Source organism: Rattus norvegicus, chromosome 8, assembly GCF_036323735.1.
Source record: "Rattus norvegicus strain BN/NHsdMcwi chromosome 8, GRCr8, whole genome shotgun sequence".
NCBI classification, from domain to species: Eukaryota; Metazoa; Chordata; class Mammalia; order Rodentia; family Muridae; genus Rattus; species Rattus norvegicus.
The window spans coordinates 81,659,955-81,682,689 of NC_086026.1; the positions used below are offsets into that span (position 1 = coordinate 81,659,955).

The 22,735-nt window shown below is 40.2% G+C and overlaps 1 protein-coding gene across 14 annotated transcripts in view; it reads right to left on the reverse strand.

Moving 5' to 3' along the window:
• Tcf12 (transcription factor 12) overlaps window positions 1-22,383 on the reverse strand; it is a 311,137-nt gene extending 288,754 nt beyond the window's left edge. For 12 of the 14 annotated variants that reach the window (XM_006243350.4, XM_039080907.2, XM_006243348.4 and 9 more), the window contains exons 1-3: window positions 19,788-22,383; window positions 19,014-19,110; window positions 17,969-18,041 (exon numbers count right to left, since the gene is read on the reverse strand). In XM_006243350.4, the coding sequence (XP_006243412.1) occupies window positions 17,969-18,041; window positions 19,014-19,088 (148 nt within the window). In that variant the 5' untranslated portion in view covers window positions 19,089-19,110; window positions 19,788-22,383. 14 annotated transcript variants of the gene reach the window in all.
• Between the last annotated feature and the right edge of the window lie 352 nt (window positions 22,384-22,735).

Here is a 22,735-nt window from a genome sequence, read left to right on the forward strand (position 1 = left end):
AATTTTTTTGGGTAGAAGGAAATGAAGGAACAAGTAACATCAGAAATGAGAATACACACATAACTGTAACTTAAGGCACGGCAGTGAGAGCTGTAATCCCAGCACAGGTGCTGGGAGGCAACAGCAGCAACGCAGAAGCTCAAGTTCATCCTTAGTAAGAGCAAGCATGAGCTTAGAGCTATCCTGGACTATATGAGACCCTATCCCAAAACTAAGAAATCTACCCCAGGCAAAACACAGTCACCAATACTAGAAGGAAAACACAATTCTATAGCTTAAACCCAATTAAAATATTATGAATAATTTCATGACAATAATGAAAAAACCCTTTACAGGATGGTAGATCACAAGTGGTATAACACAATTAAGTGCTTTCCTCACATGAAAAAAGGTAACCCCAGTACCAAAATATGACTTTAAAAATAGAAAATCTGACTAGATTTATATAAATGGAAGAAGCTAAACTAAAATTTTATTTTTTACAAAGAAAATATGTAACATACAAGGCCTCTCTAGTCAATTCTATTATTTATTTGTTTGTTCTGACTGCATCCACCAAAGCCCATGCTAGAACGGACCCTTGTGCAACAGAGCTGAGGTCTATGGAGAAATGTCCAGGTCACGAGGGCTCCACTCATGTGAAAAGATTACCGTGTAAAAGGACTGATCCCATACAACTAACCTCCTGCCCATGCTCTCCTTACACCCAGGTACCTGGTGATGTAAAAAGAAAGCTCTTGCTCCACACTGGTACTTTGAACTTGGACTTCCCAGCCTCCAGAACAGCAGGATAGTAAGTTTCTATCCATACACTGCTTAGTCTCAGGTACTCAGAACAGCAGGATAGCAAATTTCTATTCATACACTGCTTAGTCTCAGGTACTCAGCTTCAGCAGCAGGGTTATGAGAGAAGAAATTGGTGCCTGACAGTAAAAGTATTTGCATCATTAAACAACAGAAATGAGGAGCAGTTTTAGAACTGGAGACCAAACAAAAGTTAACACAGTTTTTGGAGTGAATGGGTGATTCTGGTGAAAAGCTACAAGATGAAGAGAGCAATAGAGAAAAGTCTCAAACTTCTCGAGATACCATAAATGTTTGTGATCAGAGAGCTGGGAGAAATGTGACAATTCTGATAGAGTCCCTGATGGAAATAAGATATCTCAAGTCTGTTTCTGACACTCTCGTACAAACAACACCCTCCTTGGATCCTCCAAATAAGGCTTAAGAGAGCCTAAACATGGCTCAGGCTACAGTCTGTACACACATAACCATCAAATATTGATACCATCCATAGAAAACAGTCTTGTGGAAAGCCTCATTTCCTACCTCCACCTAAACGTTAACAGATACTGCAGACAACCTGAGATTCCAGAGAGTTGCAGCAAGGGTGAAAACACTACAGAGTCACTATTAGGGCAATGCCCAGTAAAATGTAAAAGAACTCCAGGCATGAGAGTCTGTGAAACCTGTGAAAGTTGTTGCATGCATGAGCTGAGCCCAGCACAGCCACAGAAAGGAGTTTCTTGGGTACTTTGAGCGGATAAAACATAGATCAGAACAAAGAACATCCTCTCCATCTTTAAGAATTAACACTGCTGGGCCAGGGAAATGGCTCAGGAATAAAAGAACTTGCTAGGCAAGTCTGACCATCTGAGTTCCACCCTGGAAACACGCACACGCACACACACGTACAAGCACTCAAGCACACACACATGCACAGGTGTGTTAATGCTGTTCTCTCTGTTGAGTTTCAGGTTTACTGAAACTTTACTTCTGTTTTCTTGCCCATCTTTTCCTTTGTGAATAAAAATGTCTGCCCCACATTTTATAGCAGGTACACATAACTTATTTTGATTTCACATGCTCACAGTTAGAGAGAAATATCTGTCCCAGGATAAAGCTAATTTGAATAGATTTAAATGAGAGTGGATTTAAGCTAAAACTTTAAGGTTGATGCTAGAAAAATTTAAGACTTTGGGAGCTACTGGTATGAACTGAATTATGTTGCACATGAGGAAAGGAACTGGGTATCCTTTCCCATCAGCAGAATGCTGTGGTCTTAGTATGTCCTCCCATAAAAGCCTATGTAGAAAACTTAGGGCTTCCATATCAGAAGGCAGGACACAAGGAGAAATCCTTAGGTCAAGGATGTATTAATGCTCTTTAATGCAGATAGATAAAAATCTCTTACCACTCACCTACCACCACTTTTGGTGGAGACACAGAAGGCCTTTGCTATACTCTTAAAGTAACTAGATAAACTCATGTTTACTAATAAACTGAATAGTTGGAATACAAGGGGATAGAATTTAGGAATATGAACTTCCAAAAAGAGAACCCAGGGTCTGTGATGATCCCTTTCTCAACTCGTTTCTTTTCTTTTAAAAACTGAGATAATTGGGTTGGGGATTTAGCTCAGTGGTAGAGCACTTGCCTAGGAAGCGCAAGGCCCTGGGTTCGGTCCCCAGCTCCGGAAAAAAAAAAAAAAAAAAAAAAAAAAAACTGAGATAATTAAGTTGGTGAAACTGAAATTCTAACTTGAAAGAACTGATAATGCTTTCATGTTTTGGTTTAGATTTTTGACCATTAAATCAAGTATTGGGAAACTGCACCACATTCTACAATACTCCAAATATTATAGGTAATTGAGGAAACCGAAAAATGTACCAAACTCAGAAGGACCCAACACCGTCCTTTATAGGACACCTCCCTCCTCAGCTGTATCCTGTTAACTGCAAAAGCTAAGTTGCAGAACTCTGCTTCCCAGGAATCAGAGCTGGGCATCATTTGCATACTCGTGAGAAACTGTAAGAGCTGAAGAGCATGAATCTGTACCAGCGGAGAAGAAAGGCTATGGGAAGGAAGACAGATAACATAACGTCCGCCCTCCATTGAGTTATTTTAGCACTAGTTTATAGTCTTATAAGTCTTCAAAGGAAGTTAACAAAAAAAAAAGAAAAAAGTTCTGTAACTTACATGTAGGTACTTAAAATTAATTTAAAAATTGGCATTTTCTTCTTGTCAACAAAAAACCGCCACCAACACATATAATGCACTTTCTCTACAATACTTATGTTAGCTTAAGCAGATGAATATTAAAAGCCTTGGAAAGAGGGTCTGGAGAAACGGCTCAGCAACTATGAGCACCAGCTCAGGCAGAGCACCCTGGTCAGCGCCATCTGTAACTCTGGTTTCAGTGTATCAAACACCCTCTTCTAGTTTCCTCAGGCACTGCAAACACCCATAGCACACTAATATGCATGCAAGTAAAATACTCGCACTTGTAAAATAAAAGTAAGTAAGGGGCTGGAGAGATGGCTCAGACATTAAGAGCACTGGCTGCTCTTCTAGAGGTCCTGAGTTCAGTTCCCAGCAACCACATGGTGGCTCACAACCATCTGTAATGTGATCTGGTGCCTTCCTCTGACCTGCAGGTATATGTTCAGGCAGAATGCTGTATACATAATAAATCTTTAAAAAAAAAATGCTGCATGGCTTCTTTAAAAAAAAAAAAACCATGTTAAAAATAAATAAAGTAAGTAAAATCTTTTTGTTTGAAATCTTGAAACAAGAAGTGACAAGAAATATAAAAATTAGCCACTTCAATTTTCAAAACCTAAAGATTCTTTGGATTATGTCTGAACACTTTATTTATACTATTTATACTGAATCAGCTGGGCCACAGTATTCTGTTCATCTTATATCTGGCACTACAAAAGGCCTTCCTGGAGATTTTTGTGACTATTGTTATTTGGTTTATAGATTATAACCAAGTCAATAATTTTAAAACACAAACTTATAAAAGGAATATTTGATCCTACAAAGTATTTTTCTACTACAGCCCCATCTGAAGATTATTTTTAACACAAAAGCTTCTAAAGTCAGGTACTCATTAAACATCAATGAAATAGCCAACAGAAACAGTTAGATTATTATTAAATGTTAACAAAGCTCCCTTATTTGAACTTTCTTGCTATTCAGTGAACATCATCACCAAAAAAGTGTCATTTATATTTTTTGAAATGTGTTTATAAATACAGCTTTGTTTCACAACATTCAAAAACACAAAGGCTCCATTCATATCATAAAAATAGCAATTATCTCATCTCAGAGCCACTGAATAAACACAAACCTGCTCTTTTCACAGGGAGCAAATGGGCATTTTTCAGAAACTAAATCCATCAACACTAAGTCTTCCAAGGTGGTGTTTTCAGAAATCCGCAGGTTTTACAAGCAGTGAAAGTGACTAAGATTTTAAAACAATGATAAAGCTATGCACTATCAGGTTATATAGGAAATATAAATGTTTTAGAGGAAAGCTGTGTGAGTGCTGAGATGCAGAAGGGTGTGCTCCAGCAGCTATAACTCAGACTCAGTGATCTTAAATCAGTGAACTGCTCCAATAGAGAACATCCAATAGAGACTGCAGAGATGCTTTTTTTAAATAAACCAACCAGTCTCCTGATAAACTGCTTTAACCTTCAACTGAAGTATGGTAATCTCAATGAGAATAGCCCCGCAGGTTCCTGTGGTTGAACACTTGGCCTCCAGTTGGTGGAACTGTTAGGAAGGGTTAGGGGGTGTGGCCTTGCTGGAGAAGGTGTGTCACTAGGGGCAGGCACTGAGGTTTTCCAAAAGCCATTCCCAAGTCAGCTACTGCTCCAAAGCCATGCCTGCCTGCAGCCATGCTCCCTGCCATGATGGACTCAGACCCTCTGAGACTGTGAGTGAGCGCCAAATAAAGTTTCTTTACAAGTTGCCTTGGTCATGGTGTCTTCTCATAGCAACTGAAAAGTAAAAAATATTTTTTCAAATTATACGTATATTAGTAACATATTACCTTCTAAGTATATCAGAGTGGTCGACTTAATTCTTCATAAAAAGTATATAAAGAAGAGAGGAGGAAGAAAGAGGCTGGAGGAGGAAATACTTGCTAAAGGTAACTTCTAGGTCTATAATCTCCCAGGGAACGAGGTGTCTGTCTCAAGGGTATACATGAGGCCCTAAATTGGTGCCCAGCATTGAACAAAATAAAACTATACAGGAACACATACAAACAATGTGTTTCTATAATCAACACAACTAGCCTATTTCTAAAATGTAACCAAAAGTGACTGATAACACTAAATGAAATATTCATTTCCTGTCACAAATGAAGCAGGAGCTAGATTCATAGTTCCACTCAATGAGTCTTTTCTCTGCTCTTCAGAACACTTCCCCCACACCTACTGTAGTGCAAACTACACAACCTCATTTTGAAGCCAAAAAGCCCAAGTCAACTGGCAAAATTCAGGGTTGTTTAGGAAAAAGTCTAACTTTCAAAGCTCTGGCCTAGGCATTTACCAGTTCCAGATGGTGGTAAATGGCTCCTACAGCGCTCATAAAACTGAGTTCCTAAGGCCAGTTAAGCCAAGAACCAAACAAGCTATTCTGTCAGCTTGTCATTACTAAAAACAAACGTACCACACGCTCTTCACAGGGAGGATAGGGGCAGAACATGCACATTCATGCGCTCACCACCACTATCAAAGTATCACTTCTCATTGCTCTTAAGAGCCAGAGCCGGCTGTGGTTCTGCAGAGCCAGCTGTACTCCTGCTAAAACCTCAATGGCTTTACCACTTGGCCACTTCCTGCTCATCGTTGATACTTAAAAGTGGAGTCCTGAATGGGCTAAGAGCTTTGCAGAAGAAATAAGAGGACAGGTAAAACATTCTAATAAATGGTGCACACTTAAAATCTCCAGTCAGCTTATCCTCATAAATCTTAGTGCTTCCTCTAAGCCTTACCATGCAGAATATGCTAGGAAAGAAAAATGAAAGCCAGGGTATTTAATCTCTTTCCAAATTACCACATACATCCAAACCAAAATCAAGTGTTTGTGAACCTTAAAAAATGGTGTCTTCAGTGGAAGGGGAAGCCCTGGGTCCTGCGAAGACTGAACCCCCAGTGAACTACATTGTTGGGGGGAGGGCAGCAATGGGGGGAGGATGGGGAGGGGAACACTGATAAGAAAGGGGAGGGGGAGGGGGATGTTTGCCCGGGATTAACACTCAAAATGTATATAAGAAATACTCAAGTTAATAAAAAAAAAAAAAATGGTGTCTTGCTGAATCACAGGTATAAAATACCACTTTTGTTTTCAAAATGTTTATAATCTAAATAACAACAACCAATGTCAACAAATAAGTAGATAAAAGCAGATGACAGCACTCTAAAGAATGCTAAGGTGAGTTCAAAAGCCCTAGTGCAAATTCCCACAGTCTTTAGCTTTGTACTTCACATGCGTGTACTTTTAGTACCATTCACAACAAACCTTGGAGCTGTGTTACAGTGAAAGATGTAAACAGTCTCAACTGAAAATGAGTTTGACTATTCCCATCTATAACTATAAAAACGTCCTATTCTCCCCAAACCACAAAGACACTAAACAATGAAACACAAAGTTCCGTTCTCCCAAAGACGGTTCAGACTGTAGCTGTTTGCAACTAACATCCTGAAATACTCTTTTAAAACTGCTTACCTGCTAATGTAAACTTATGATTATACTGTTTTCTTTTTAATAAAAACAAATCTTGAAGTATTTTGTTTTGGAAAATATCAACCTAACCCTTACATTAGACTCCTTGTTATAACAACAAATTCTAACGACTTCTAGAGGCAGTAAGTTTCTCCTTAAGACAAACTATGTAGATTGGTATCAGTGCAGGTGTGACTACCGCTAGTTCATCAGCTTGCTGCTTAAGGGGCAGTCAGAAACCACACCAAACATGCTTCACTCTTGATTTCTGCTTCCTCTGTGAAATGAACAGTTACCACCATCTTACAAGAACTGTGAAGTAAACACAGTTGAAGTAAATGTTTATGAAGTATTTTTATAATGACTAAGACTCTGCCCCTTTCATCAATCACTGGGCAAAGCCCAGTTGCTATTACAACTTGAGTAAGTCTTCGGAGTCTAGCTATCTTAACATCAATTGAACCTGCTCACTGCAGCACTGTTCTAGGCTAGAAATGAGGGGATAGTAAATATGAAGGCAAGAGAAACCCTGGCTGTACAGCCTGCTTTGTATAGTTATCAACCAAGCTAATTTAATTATCCAATACTGTATCACAGTTCTTCACATAATTAACACTAGGAACAGTAGAATAAACAGGTTTGCAAAGTAAATGGAAAAGCCAGAGCAGATTCTACAAAGCCCAGTTCACTTACTTCCATAGCTGTGTTAACAATGGGACAGAGCCAACCATAAGCAGTTAGGACCACACTCATTAAAACCATGATTTTTTTTAACGAAAAAAGACGGCAATAAGTATTATCATAGGAATAAACATTATGCCACTAATCTGAAAACTTTTCCAAAAATAAAAAAAAAAATAGAACTTATCAAAGAATGGTCTTGTCTATCACTTGTAAGTATCACGGCTACACATTTTCTTCTTGAAGCTGATTAACTCTTGAAGGATTTTCTTCTCTATCTGCTACCAGAAAAGTGACAAAATTCAGAAAGGCTAGGATAAAGAATGAGGCTTCCTTTTGAAGGGTATCATCTAATGCTGGTTATATAACAAATGGAAAAAGAATGAAGTATTCCACTGTGGGAGAACCTTAAATATTTTCCTGTGTGCTTTAGCTGAACAGAGAAGTTTGAGTATTCCTTGGCCCAAAGACAAGACAGCTACTTTATCCTCAAAGTAGAATCTAAGTTTCTAAATCAGCCATATTACAGAAAACATTCAGAGGACAAAACTCAGCCTGAAAATCCTGTAGCCTAAGAATCTGTGTTACAGAACTAATTCACCACATTTTTTTTTCTGTATTTAAAGTTCCCAGTCTATACTTTTAGTATAAAAAAAGAAATCCTTTTTGTGGACTTTGAAAAAAAGCGTTTAGGTGAGTGGGCGTTTTCATATTTTAGGAAAAAAAATATAGTATATAAACTATGTTAGAAAGTGTTCCAACACCTGATAACCATACAAAATCTGGGGACATAGATGGTATCAATGGCCTTTTTGCATATTAAACCATATATTGCCAGCAAAATAGTTTATCTACTAAATTTGTAGTTAAAAAGTTTAGACTTTTCTGGGTTTTAAGATTATAACTCATAGGCTATGCATCTAAGGCCCAGAAACGGGAGTTACAGTAAACAAAACACACTTAACCTGGAATAATAATGGCCACTGACACTAAGGGCATCTGTAGAGTCTTCAAATCCTCAGATACCTGCCTAATTGGAAAGTCTTAATCTATCCAAGCTGGCCATGTATTCACACCAAGACATTCAATATAAAAAGTTGGATTTTTTCTTTTTTGTCCTGTTTATGGTGGCAGAGGTTGGAGAGGAGAAATGCAAATATGTCACTATGCACATGCAAAGGTCAGAAGGCAACTTATGACAGTCAGTTCTTTCCTCTCACCAGGTGAGTCCCAGGGATCAAACCTCAGGTCATCTGTCTTGGTGGTAAGTGCCTTTACTATTGACCTATCTTGTCAGCCCCAAGGGATTCAATGCAGAAACACTTTGTTTAAACTGGAGTTAATGCTGAAAAACAGTTTACAAAAACCTGAAGATGGTAATGGCAACCAGATAAGCACATGAGCCTCTGGCTATATAACAAGGACAGCTTCACTTGACAGAGCTTCCAAACAAAGCCTCGGAGAAATCTGTAACTCAGTAGAAGTCAGATTTTTCAATCCTGCTCCACAAGTAGCTAACTCTGAACCCTGATCAGAGTTTCTACTGTAACTTCAAAGTGAAGCTAGCATTTTCTCCTCTCCAATAGAATAAGCAAACCTCACCTATCTCCAACAGTCTCCAAACATATGCCTCCAGGATGAAGCGTGGTGGCTCCTACCACAAATCTTGCATGTCCCACAGATATCAGCATGTGCACATGCAAGCTGCACTATCAGCCAATGCAATGGTGTTACAGTCACTAACTGTGAAGTGGTCCTGCTCACACTAGATCATAAGAAACAAGGATATAGGGGCTGGGGATTTAGCTCAGTGGTAGAGCGCTTACCTAGGAAGGGAAGCGCAAGGCCCTGGGTTCGGTCCCCAGCTCCGAAAAAAAGAACCAAAAAAAAAAAAAAAAAAGAACCAAGGATATAGTTGAAACAGGACTTCCACCCGGTTCCAAGAATGCTGTTTCGGGGCTGGAGAGATGGCTCAGAGGTTAAGAGCACTGTCTGCTCTTCCAGAGGTCCTGAGTTCAATTCCCAGCAACCACATGGTGGCTCACAACCATCTATAATCAGGTCTGGTGCCCTCTTCTGGCCTGCAGGTGTACATGCAGGCAGAAAGCTGTATGATGTATACATAATAAATAAATAAATAAATAAATAAATAAATAAATAAATAAATAAATAAATAAATAAAAGAATGCTGTTTCATTTCACCTACCTGATAATTCCAATGCTGAGAGTCTCCGAGTCCCAACCTAGCTGTCCTCTTAACCCCAAAGCAGGGGATGAAATCACATCTTGAACAAACTCTCTCTGATTTTTGATTCTTTAGGTTTGCCCTTTTCTAAACTAGACTGACCTGAATCTCACTATAAGGCCCAGGCTCTCCTCAAATTCGCAATCCTCCAGCTTTAGCCTTCTACATCTATGATTAGCGGTATAAACAATCGTGCCTATTTATTTCCAAGTCTTAAAAGCAAAACGTACGTCGAGATGTGATGGCAAAGCTTTAAGGAAGGTATGTCATGTAAATTACCTCAAATTGTATTATATTGTTTTGAAGATTTCATCTCTGACTCATGATCAGCTGGAATAAAGACTAGTAACCAAATCTTAATCTGTTTTCATTTCTGTGTGATCTCTAGGTCTCCAAGCAGCTTTCAAGAGCTTGGGTGACTCACTACAGTCACTCTAAGACCACAAGTTTAACTTGCAACATATAAGAGTACATTTTAAACATAGAACAAAATTTAAGATGTTTTTATAAAAATATAATTTTTCTATTCAATTAATAAACGTTCTTGATTAAAAAAAAAAATATATATATAATTTTTCTTCACATTTCAAATGTATATTTAACAAATATAGGATGGGGAAATAGAGAGATGGCTCAGTGATTAAAAGCAATGGTTGGTTTTGCAGGATTCAGGTTGAACTCCCAGCACCCACATAGTGACTCACAACCATCTGTATGTAACTTAAGTTCCCAAGGATCCAATGTCCTTTTCTGCCCTCCGTAGGCCATACTTGTTTTATAACAAGCCATGTGTGTGCTAGGCATTAAGAAGTAAAATACCAGGCATACCCCCACACATAAAATAAAAATTGTAAGTCTTTCTTTATTGTTGTTATAGGATGACTTGACTAGAAACAGAAAGCAGGTTCAAAGGGCAGTCACACTATCAACATCTATCTAAGCTTTAGTTTATGAACTAACAGTTTTCTACTGCAAAGCCACTCTTGCTTTAAAACACAATCTTCAGTAAGAACAAGGAAAAAAAAAATCACAGCTGAAGAGTGCACTCCAGAACTGGGCCTGAGAGCAGACCAGGAACCAACCATCCCTGCCTATCTCCACAGAACAGAGTGGGAGAGACGCAGTGCCATGTGCTAAGCAAGCATGGTAACCTTCAGAGCTTGTTTACTCAGACTAATAAAAACATACTTGTTTTACAAGAACTATGTCTGTGCTAGGCATAAAGAAGAAAAAATACATCGAGTTTAGATAAGATTGTTTCTGCTAACTTGCAGTTCATTCTTTACTCTTTTTCTACCACTGAGAAAAGTGCAGAAGCTCTAAACAGTGGTTCTTGACCTTCCTAATGCTATGACCCTTTTACACAGTTCCTCAAGTTATGGCAACTCCCCAAAACATTAAAATATTTCATTGCCACTTAATGCTACTTTATGAGTCATAAGATAAATATCTGTGTTTTCTGATGGTCTTAAGATGACCCCTGTGAAAGGGTCATTCAACCCCAAAGGGGTCACAACCCACATGTTAAGAACCAATGCTCTAACTTAATGCTTTCTGGAGTCACTTCAGCATATCTCCCAGCTAGATTATTCTCCTAGCTTATTAAATTTTTATTCCATTAAGAATTTCAAGCAGGTAGAGAAAATATGGAGAAAACACTACCTACATCTAAGAAATGGTGATACCTAAGTGTGGGAGGTTTATAAAATGTATACTCATTCCATTCATCATTCTGTACCCTATAGAATAACAGTATTAAGAAGAAATCATCTTGGGATTGGGGATTTGGCTCAGTGGTAGAAGCGCTTGCCTAGCAAGCGCAAGGCCCTGGGTTCGGTCCCCAGCTCCGAAAAAAAGAAAAAAGAAAAAAAAAAAAAAAGTAGATTGGAAGGGCTGGAAAGATGGCCCAGTGGTTAAGAGCACCGACTGCTCTTCCAGAGATCCTGAGTTCAAATCCCAGCAACCACATGGTGGCTCACAACCATCTGTAATGAGATTCCATACCCTCTTCTGGTGTGTCTGAAGACAGCTACAGTGTTCTCATGTATATATGCATTTAAAAAAAAAACCTTAAATTTTAAAAAAAGCAGCTCATGAGGCATTTACTCAACTCCTCAACCACAAAGATAATAATGTAAACTACTTAAAACAATGCCTATTACACTCTAACAATTTAATAAGCACTGGCTATAATACTGATTATGATTATTATTACTGTTAATGTTACCCATAAATTCTAGTTAAGAAACTGCATCGTTGACATAGTACTACATGACTGCTAATCCCAGCTTTTTGGAGGCTGAGGCAGGATTACCATAAGTTCAAGTATGCTACGTAGTGAGTTCTAGTACAACATGGGCTTAAGAGTAAGATCCTATTTTAAAAGGGGGTGGGAGTGGGAAATGATGCCACAATAGTAATAGGCATCATTTGAGTTAGCTTTGTGGTATGTAAAATACACAATAAGTAACTTCCTTTCATTCTCACTAGGATTCTGAAAATAAGTATTCTCTACTTTACACAAATAACAAAAGTATGCTCAGGGGATTTAAATGATGTGCATAGGGCAACACTGCTAATAAACTAAAAGCACTGACTCCAGGCAACGGGATGGCTCTGAAGGTCAACTCCACCACGACATGACTCTGCCCCTTTCCTGAAAAGCCACAATTCAAGGACTTTCTCACTACTGCAGCTGGTTCCTCACCATCCCGGTAAGCACAAGTCAGTGACTGCAGGGAATTCTCTAACTCTGTAATTGCAGAATCCTGTCTCTAACACTGCTGAGGTAAGTTGCCACCACTCACCCTACTCATGCTAATAAGCATGTGTGCTTTTACCTTAATCAACAAAGTCAGATTACAAACACCTCAATCCACCACTAACATCAATTCTTAGCCTCATCATTTACCCCACTGAGTTCATTTCCCTACAGAATTCATTAACTCCTTAACTATAACTTACAGGAGGGAAAAGAAATTCTGTATTCCTACCAAAGAAAGTCTGTATGTAGGTTAACACATATGTATTTTTTAAAAAAGTCGTCATTACCACACTATCATATCAAAAGGAAAATTAACAAAATCCCTACATGTAAACAATAAGAAAACTTAAGCATTGCTGCATCCACTACATGCAAAAGATGCAACCATTTCAAACCAAGTTCATAGAGAACAGAACAATAGAAAATGACAGAATATGGAGTGACATTTTAGGGGTGATATAAAGTAGAACTACCATTAAGATTTCACCATGGCAAATACAAATATAGCACTTCCAGGGCAATCAATCAATCAATCAATAAATCAAAACCTAACAGTTTTCTCTGAACAGTGAACTAAGGCTGGTAATTTTTTCCTGTTCTCCTACTTTCAAATGCACAGCTGACAACTGTTCATTAATTTTATAGGCAAATGAAAGGGTAAGTTGTTTGCCTTTGTGGTCTCTAAAACAACACTTTAACTCAATTCCAAGCACTTTTCCCTCAAAAACCTCCAAATTAGCCGTTAGAGTTTCCAGTCATTTGAATCTGTAGGTGTCTTATTATTGGAGTGTGTGAATGTTCCTTGTTTTTTATTTGGTTTGGTTTTTTACAACATGAGAAATCAAACTCAATTGATCTGATTTCTAGGCAATTGTTCTACCACTGAACTATAACCCCACAAGTAGGTTGTGTCAAACTTAAGACTCAAAAGAATTCATCTTCATTATTCTCAGAAATACCTCTGTCTGACTCTCTTACCCATAGAACTCTGACTCTTTGGAACCTTTGAATCCTTTACTCCTATTATTTATAGTCTATCAAGTTCCTACACACACTGGGGTTAAATCCAAACCTTAGTAATATTGTCTCTGAATTAGTGCAGCCTCCTGAATTAATGTTTTCCTTATCCAGGTTTCCCCCCAGCCACAGCTCATTCCACCAGCACCTGCTGCACACCTCGTGCTGTTCTTGGGCCTCTCCACTTATTAGCACCTCTGACCTCACAACAAACTGACAAGGAACTATTACCTAACAGGTTAAGAGTAGGGGTTAGGTAATCCTCTCACATCTACCAACCTAGTGAGTGACAATGTCTAAATGTGACCCCAAAATTCAGCTCCAGATAATAGTCTGTAAATATGAATTCTGGAATGGCAATTAGTTAAAGCCAACTTCTCTTTTCTCAAATTATATAGGCCCTTTGGCCCTACCTATTACCACTCTGTATTATCCCAGCTACTAGGAGGTGACTTCTCCTTCTCCTTGAATAATCCTGCCTTCACAAGTCAATACTAAGTCAAGCCTTGTAAGTTAGGCTGGTTCCCTCACTCTACAGCTCAGCCCTCTCATGGACTCAAAATAAATTACATTAACATACAGTTCCTGATACTCTGTATATGCAGAAGCTTACCTTACAGTTTTATATTTTATCTTTATACATAAAGAACAAAATGTCTCCACTTCCATTCTAAGACCTCTATTTCCCATCTTCCCAAATGCTAGTACTACAAGACTAGGCTGAATAAAGTAATAATTTATACATGGTTACCTGACTGACAAATGAGACTGCACATGACTCAACTATTTAACAAAGCAGGATACCACTCAATAGTCTTCTGTGGAGATATGTTGGTTTCCTCACTTTGTTCCTTAAATGGAAACACATTGGATTTGTAACTCCAACATTCCAAACTAAGAGTTACATTCAGGTGACAACCAAAATCCATCTTACAACTGTTTAAGTTTGTTTTGTTTTGTTTCTGTTTTAAGGTAGCTTATGCAATGTCCAGAAACAGGCTTTTCTCTCCTTCTTCAGTTCCCACCTAAGAGCTTCCTAGCACCGCTATCTTAGAGAACTCTCCTGTAACAGGATACCCAAGTCTTCAACAACATAAAGCAGGCAGTAAATTCCAGAAATGATTATTAATTGTACAAGAACAGAAAAGACTATCTGGTTTTAATAACTGTGTACTCTATATGGCCCTGCTAAATTAAAATGTAGAAACAACTATGATTATAATTAAGGTGGAATGGATTTATTTTCACATCAAAAAGAACCATTGTGAAACTCAGAGAAGACAACATACCAAAAGGTAATTCAACGACACAAACATACATTTATATTTAAGCTGTTGATGAAGACAAAAGGAATCAATCCATCCAGAGCACATTCCAGGAAGCATATCAAGTCTCTACCATAGCGGTCTGAAGGAAGAGCACTGCAGGAGCTGTTCTCAAGGGCATACAACTCACAGCTACAATCCTGTGTTTCATTTTTCTGTTTTCCAAGTTTGTACTTTCATTTACAAGTATTTCCTGAAAGGATATCTTTGCTACTTATCTTTTTACCTTAATAAACAATTTTAACTTAAAATATTCTATGTGTTCCTATGCACCAGCTGGCTCTACAGTTAACACTTATCAGTAGTGTTACCTAAGTAGTATCTAAAATGTCGACTCTTACCATATACATAGGACCAAAACTTAGTGCAGAGGTCTACAGAGGTCCACACCCAATGCATAACCTGAAAAAATCCTGAGTGACAAGCCAACTTAGTTTCCTTTTTATTTAAAAACAAAAATTACTTTTTCTGTTTGTAATGTTGTTCTGTTTCAAAACACATTAGTTAAGCCTTGGTTTTCTGTCCTCATTTCTTTTTTACAAGATGTATTCAAAGGTCACTATAGCAATTTAAATGCTATAGGATGGGTCCACACTTACTAATCTTACCATACTTAATGAAGTGAGTAAACACTTAATAATTTTTTTAATTACTAGGAAAGTGTATGCAATTATAAAAGGGGAGTAAGAGGGTGTCTTTATCTTACCACTATCAGCGCTCTGTGTGTGACACTGCTATGTGTGAGCCAAATACTACCAATAGAGGAAAATGGAGAAGGAACATTGCACTGTGGGTACACTCCTTCTTTTGTTGTTATTTTGGGTCTTGGTTTGTTTATTTTGACAGTCTAATACCACCCAGACTGACCTTAAATTCCTGTTCCTTCTGCCTCTGCCTCCCAAAAGCTGAGGCACTAAACTCAGATGTATATATTATTTCCCTTTAACTATATATGAATCTGAAGTACCCCACCTTTCATTTCCTAAGAAACACTTATCACAAGGTCACTACAGAACATCTCACAGTCTATCACACCAAGACTAATTTACAGTCTAACTATAATCCAAAGGAAATAACATCTTTATGAAGAAATAACATTGTACAGACTCAAGTAATAAATACACATTCATCTTTTCCATAATTACTTGTCAGCTACTATACAAGTTATTTATTTTGTTTCAGAAATAAGATAAAAGGAACATCTAATTTTATAAAATATATTAAGTACTTTCAGCTACAACGGAAATGCAAAAGTATTGTGCGTAATTTAGATTGTATTTCCAAAATAATCAACTATGAAATTAAGTCACTCTCTGAAGGGACAAACAGTGAGAAGCACGTAACACTGTACGTTATAAACTGCAGCTCTCCAAGCTAAAGACAAGCGTCGCACATGTGACTCCAAAGACAACACCCTGAGGCTTTACAAGGAGCTCTTCAAAAGAACCAGGAGATCGTCCGTCCCATCCTATATATTGCACATCAACAAACCAGGGTGTGTTACAAGTACCCTTTGACATCAGCATAGGTTAATCAAGTGTCTGGAAGACACATGCATAGTACATACACAGACTATTAATGTGCCGACTGCTTTCAAACATTCACTTTGAAATAAGAAAGGCTATGGAGAAGCTGCATCCACTGAGTATTTTGTTGTAAAATAACCTTGTCAATTTTCTCATCTCAAAATTTAAATCTCATTAACTATTGAAGGGCATGGATTTATAATTCTTTTAAACAACCCCCACAGCTAAATATTGCTATGTCCACAGAATAGAGATACTTAAGTCCAAATATCATCATAATCCAGAGAAATGAGTGTAACTTCTATCACAAATATTTGTGCCATTCCCCCAATCCACCAGTTTCCTATAAGAAGTAATTCTTAATGTCTGTAACTAAGTATAACTGTGCTCTCACAGCGGGTTTCTAACGCTCCTTTCCTGAACAATGCCCAGGGAAATATATTTTCCACAACTTGATTTGAAGCTAACAGTATAAGAGAGCGCTCAAGACTCACAGAACACACCAGGCACCTATTACGTCTTACGAAAGTAAATCTAAAAGTTCGTGATAACAAACTCATAGTTGTAAAAACCAAGATGTCCTCTACATGCTAGGAGAGGTATGGAATACAGTCACTTCTTTACAAATAGTTTTCTTCCTCTATCCCAAAAAGCCAAAATGTTCCAGTGATGGCCAGCAAAAGGAGAAGAGGTAGAGGAAGAGCTGGACTCTGGGCTAATATTTCATCTTCGCAATCAAGAACACTACTACTAGTCCTTAGATTACCATCCAAAAATGCTTTTATTTTCCTCTTTGATTTGTTAAATGGCATGCTTCATTGTCACAGTTAAAAATGGAATTCAGCTAAACTAATGTGTGATTTTTCAACAGAAACATATTTTAAACATGAAGTAGAAATAGAATAAAATGTCAAACCTGTTATAAAATTAAGCTAATGTCCAGGCGCTCTGCTCTCACAGCCCTTTGGAAACCAGCTATGATGTTACGAGGGTAAAGGAACTCAAACTAACAGTGACTGAGCTGCTTCTGCCCAGACACAGCAACAGCCGGTCTCCCAGGATGCTGCTCTCACTGCTTTTCTCCCCATAGCTTTGGACACAGTAAATTGAAATGAAACAGAAATTAAACTTCTGTATCCCTGCTCTGGAAAGACTAACTTTTAAATTATAAGTTTTTTTAAAGGTGGGACAATATTCAGTAATATGACAAACATAGTTTATCCAAAGCAAACAAATTTAACATTAATAACATTGGCTTAGGACTCTAACTTTAAAAAATAATCCTAATATAATCTGATTACAGAACAAAAATTTGGTCCTATGTCATTTAAAATAAATCTAAGGTTTTTATTTATTTTTTACATAAAATTAACATTTTAAACTAATGTTGACAAAATTACTTATTTCATAATGTGTAAAGGCCACTTTTTAAAATAAATACAACTTATTAATTTTTGTTTGACTCCATTCTACCTCTTATGCACATAGATTAAATGACTTATCCATTTTGTAGCCTGGGATTTAATAACACTGAGGTGAAAATACATTAAATGTCTTCATATATAAAAGGAACACCCATGAACCACAAAGCTCCTTCTTTGGGCACTTTTCTAAACACAGTCATGACACAATTCATCACGGTCAAGACAATTTTCAATCTTAACATTCACAAAAAGAGCAACTTTAACTCCATGTTAAAAATTTTTTAAAACATCCAAGCAATCTTTAGGACAATTCTCCAAGTTTGAGGCTCTTTTAGTTTATAATTTTAACCAGACACACTTAAAAAGAAAAAATGGTGTGACAAACACTAAAATGCTTTATACTTTTCTACTAAAATATGTCAGAGCACTGAAATATAAATTTCTGATTTTCAACATCGTCTTACCTGACCCGCTGAACTGACTACTTCCCAGTGTCGTTGGTCTCGTTTTCCCACTATTAACAGGTGGAGAAAACATCTGCAAAATAACCCAAATGTATCTATCAATCTTAAAATTCTTCTATACTCCTTGCAAAGAAAAGTTCACCAAGTGTCACCAATTAGTTCCCTAATTTTCACAGGGACCGTGAAGATGGAAGATACATGCTGACCGAGGACGGCGATAACAAGTGACATGTTTACTAACACTGCTCAGAAGAACTGCTTGCTATGAAAACCCAGCCACAGGCAAGAGTACAAGATAATTAAGTCTAAATAGTAAATTTTTACCCATGATCTTCACTTTGGCCCTAAGTGATTCTCATTACATTAACATTACTTAATAAGCACTTGCAATCAGAATCATGTCCGATGAAATTACCACATACAGGAAAGATAATAACAGCTCTAATACAGCAGGTATTGGCCGTGCCTTCTAGGAGCAGTTAACGTTAAAATTCAACCCATTAGTAAGAAATAAGGGCAATGGGCTCTGCAGCTTCACCTTTTATTTTTAACTCATTTTCCATATTACATACGCGGAAGACGGCATATGTTTACTTAAAGCACTCAACTCAGAAGGCTGAGAATTCTAGCACTGGGTTGGCTTTTCTGAAACTGGCATCTTTCAGGTACCACAAGCTACATGAAGTCTTGGGGAGGGAAAGACTGAGAAGTGTTCGGGAAAAAAATGTTTCTTTCATATAAAGTCTAAAATCTTTACTAATCATCAGAAGGGAGTGACTCAACCAGAGCTCATGATTACATTGTTCTCCTTTTAACTAGTTAAATCGAATGACCCCTCTGGCATTAAAGTTTGAAATCTGCAAGTCTAGACATTACATCAAAGTTCAGGTGTCCAACTTGGGGGAGCTGGACTCCAGCCCTAAGAACTAGCGCTGAAAAGCAGATGGAGTTGGCCGCTGCCATGTCGCTTTCCCCCTTTTCTCCCTCGCTTGCTATCTCTGGAAACCTCGGCAGAACCCCAAGATGCGGAGGAAAGCTCTCATACCGCACTGAAGTCCAGCAGGTCGCTCAGCTCCTTGTCGGTCCCTATCGCGGCCATGCGCTGCTGCTGGGGATTCATCTTCAGCTACTTCTAGCAGGTCCTAAGGCAGAGAAGACAAGCTGAGCCGCGGAGAGCCGGACGCTCGACGTGAGAGGGAGCGAGAGGCAGCGCTCGGGGTAGGGGGCGCCGACCGACACGCCAGACCCCCACGCATCCCCGAAGGACAGAGACGGGCGCCGCTACGATGCAGGAACCCACGAGTGGCTCGCTGGCTCCCGCAAGTTTCCAAGGTGGCTCGGCTTCGGGGTCCCCGGGGGCAGAGTAGTGAGCGAGCCCGCGCCCAGCGAGGGAGTGAGAAAGCGGCGGCGACCCGAAGACCAAGTGACTCACTCGCTCAGCAACAATAGAGCTGACAAGTTGCGGGGAGCGCGCCGCTCGCAGGCCCGCGTCTGCGGCCCGGACGTCCCCAGCGGGGGTCCCCCCGGTAGGTTGAGAGCGCCCCACGCGCGTCCGCGCACGGTAAACTCCCGCCCGGCCTCCTCCTCCCACTTGGGCCGCCCTGCCCGGGACTCGCGGAACAATGAGGCGGGCTCGGCGGCTCCCCGGCCCCGAGCGCCGAGCCCCGAGCCCCGAGCAGGCCGAGCGCCGCTGCCCGGGCCTGGACCCCGCAGCTCGCGCCTCCGCCCCGCCGCGCGCCGCAACTTGGACGCGGCCCCGGGCTCCGCGCGGTACAAAGGGACCTGAGTTCCGCACGTCCCGCCCGTCGCCCGCGGTTACCTGCCGCCCGGGCTCCGCATCCAACCTTCCCGATTAAAGTTCACTTTGGTCGGGAGCGCGGGCTCGGGCTTCCCCCTCCCCACGCGCCGCCGGCGGCTGGGCTGCCTCGGGCCCGCGCGAGCGCTTGAGTCCGAGCGGCTCGGGCGGCTCTCGGGCTTGGCCGCCCGTGGCTCCCCGGGCGGGCTGGCTGTCCCCCCGATAGAACTTGTGGGTCTCCTCAGGCGGACATTTTTTTTTCGCTGAAGCGGCCTCAGCACCGAGCTCCGCTCGCCTCCGGATCCCTCCGCGCCTCAAGCGCGTCGGCTTAACCCCTCGCTGCCCGGCGCGCTCCCGCCTCCCGCGCCGAGGAAGTGGGACCGCGGAGGGGGCGGGGAGGCACGGGGCGGGGCGGAGCGGCGGACGGACAAAGCCCACGGCCGGCAGCGGGCGTCTCCTCACGCTCGCTGCGCCCTGAAGTGCTGTGCTGGGGACGCAGCTGGGCAGCATCTGGATTCGCCACCCGCAGCCATTCCGGAGCTCAGCCACGCTGGACGCGGGAGGCGAGGCCGGCTGTGGAGCCGCAGCTGTGGTGGGCGGACTCTGTGGGAAAAGCGCGAAGCCCCTCACACCGCGCTAATCAGCTCGCTCACCTGAGCGTGCCGTCCCACCTGAGCCCCGCACTGGTACACCAAGTTCTGGGAAAGGATTGCGCCTGGCCCTCGGTGTAACCAGAGACAGCCCCAGGAAGTTAAGTCTTGATGAGCAAGTTCTAAACTTGGCCTGAAGAACCCCCACAGAAAAAGGGAAAGATTCGGCCTTGGAAGTAAGGGTTTCTTGAGGGAGACGCTAAGGTTATGATTGTGTTGGGGGTCGGCGAACACAGAAAAGACCAGCCAGGCCCAAGCAGAAGAAACACTGAAGACAAGCATCCAAAGAAACGAAGAAATTGAAGAGAGTGGCCAACTCATGAGGATCGTGACTGGAAGAAGAAGCCATTGGCCTCTGATGTTCATATAAAGAAGATTGTTCAATGTGTCAGTAAGGTACTTACTGCAACCAGAGCTGTCCAACCAGAGAAGGAAACTAGGGTTTGGGTGTGGGACCTACATTTAAACTATTCCAGAACTAACGGTATCTGGAAATCCACTCCGTCCCCAAATCCACTCCCACTTGGGTGCATACATGCCCTGGCAACTTGTGGAGTGTGTTTCCATCCTAAATAAAGTAGCATAATTTCACCAAAAAAATCATAGCAATCCCGTTTCCGACTACAATGACTGGCTGGTTAATTGGAATACCAAAAAAAAAGGCAATTTGCTGAGGTCCTTGCGAGCTTTTTCGAATATGCTCAAATAAATAAATAAATGCCATCTTCCAAACACAAGGTCTAGCCAGAGTAAATGAAACAGACCAGAAAAAAAAAGCCTTCCCAAGGAGATCTGATCTTCGATGATGTTTCCAATATAAATCAAACAGTTCTGAGCCAAATCTAGCATCATTGATAAAATGAATAGAGTTCGGTTATCTGTCATTTGGTGTACGCAAAGTGAGACAAACAGCAGTCACAGACACACATGCCAGCACAACAAAGACTTAACCATCAACCAATTAGGTAACTTGTAAAACCATCTTTATGGTAAGATTGACTAGTAAAGTCTTGAGGGAAGGTGTTAAAGTTTGGTCATTTGCTATGCATTGTAATGCTAAATCCTGGCCCCCAAGGCCTGGTTGCCCCCGGGATGAGAGAATCTGCACTTAGGTAACCTTGCCTGATTGGTGAGTAAAGATGTCCACTGCCTATAGCTGAACAGAAGAGAGATAGGCAGAGTTTTGGTTCTTGGGCTTGGGGTCCCAATTAGGGACCAGAAGGAGAGGGTAGTATGTGGAGAGAGGACACCATGGGGTAGGTGAATCATGAAAACGTGGCCATGAGGGTTGACCTCTTGAGTTAAGGACAGCCCAGATGGAAAATGGCAAGTTGTAATTCGGAATTATTGATAGGGAAGTGGATACATAATAGCTTAGAGGGTAGATATTGTCCAGATCTAGTGCATCAAAGGCTTATTATAAGTATAAAAGTTGTGTGTCTTTTATCTGGGAACTGAATGATCAAAGTCAGGACAGAAACCCCTGATTGAGATTAAATAATCACTACACCAGGAAAGGGTGGCATGGAACTGTGCAAGATATATGCTGTTTCCGAGGGAAAGGAAAAGCAGCTTATACTGCTCACGAAGCTACTTTAGAGGAAGTCAGAGGATTCACTTTGAAAATCTGACTGGGGAAGGTTTTCATATCTATTATGGAAAATACAGTTTTACTTTCTACGCTGTTTCATCATTAGATTGTGAGTTCTTTGAGGGTTGGGACTGACAAGCACTGAACATTATACCAAGAACAATAGACTCGATGGCAACCTGAATTTATTTTTTCTGTTGATATAAACTTGTTTATATCAAGTCATTCTATTATAATTACTTAATATGTAAATATATTGCTGTACACATGGCTTTATTTAAGAGAGCTAGAATGATGAAATTAAAGGATGAAATTATTTTTATACCTTCAAATGGTGTCTGTATGTGTGTCTCTAAATAAAGGAGTAATATTCCCATCAATAAATGGCCAATGATATTCCTGACAAATACAGAAAGCCCAATATTGAAAGTGGAACTTTAAGGCTGGGTTGCATAACCTGAGGTGAGTTGTTTTGTTTCTTGAGTTTTTTGGGGGTTTTTTTTTATAGTTTTTTGTTTTGTTGGTTGTTTTTTGTTTGGTTGGTTTTGCTTTTGCTTTTGTTTTTTGACCACCTGAGTTCTATCCCTAGGAACTACATGGAAGGAGACCCCGCCTCCCAAAGCTGTCCTCAGACTTCTGTGTGCACTCTATAGTATGTTGTTCATGCGTGCGCAAAATAAATAAATGTGAAAAAAGGATTTAATTTGAACTTCAAATCACTTATTACATTA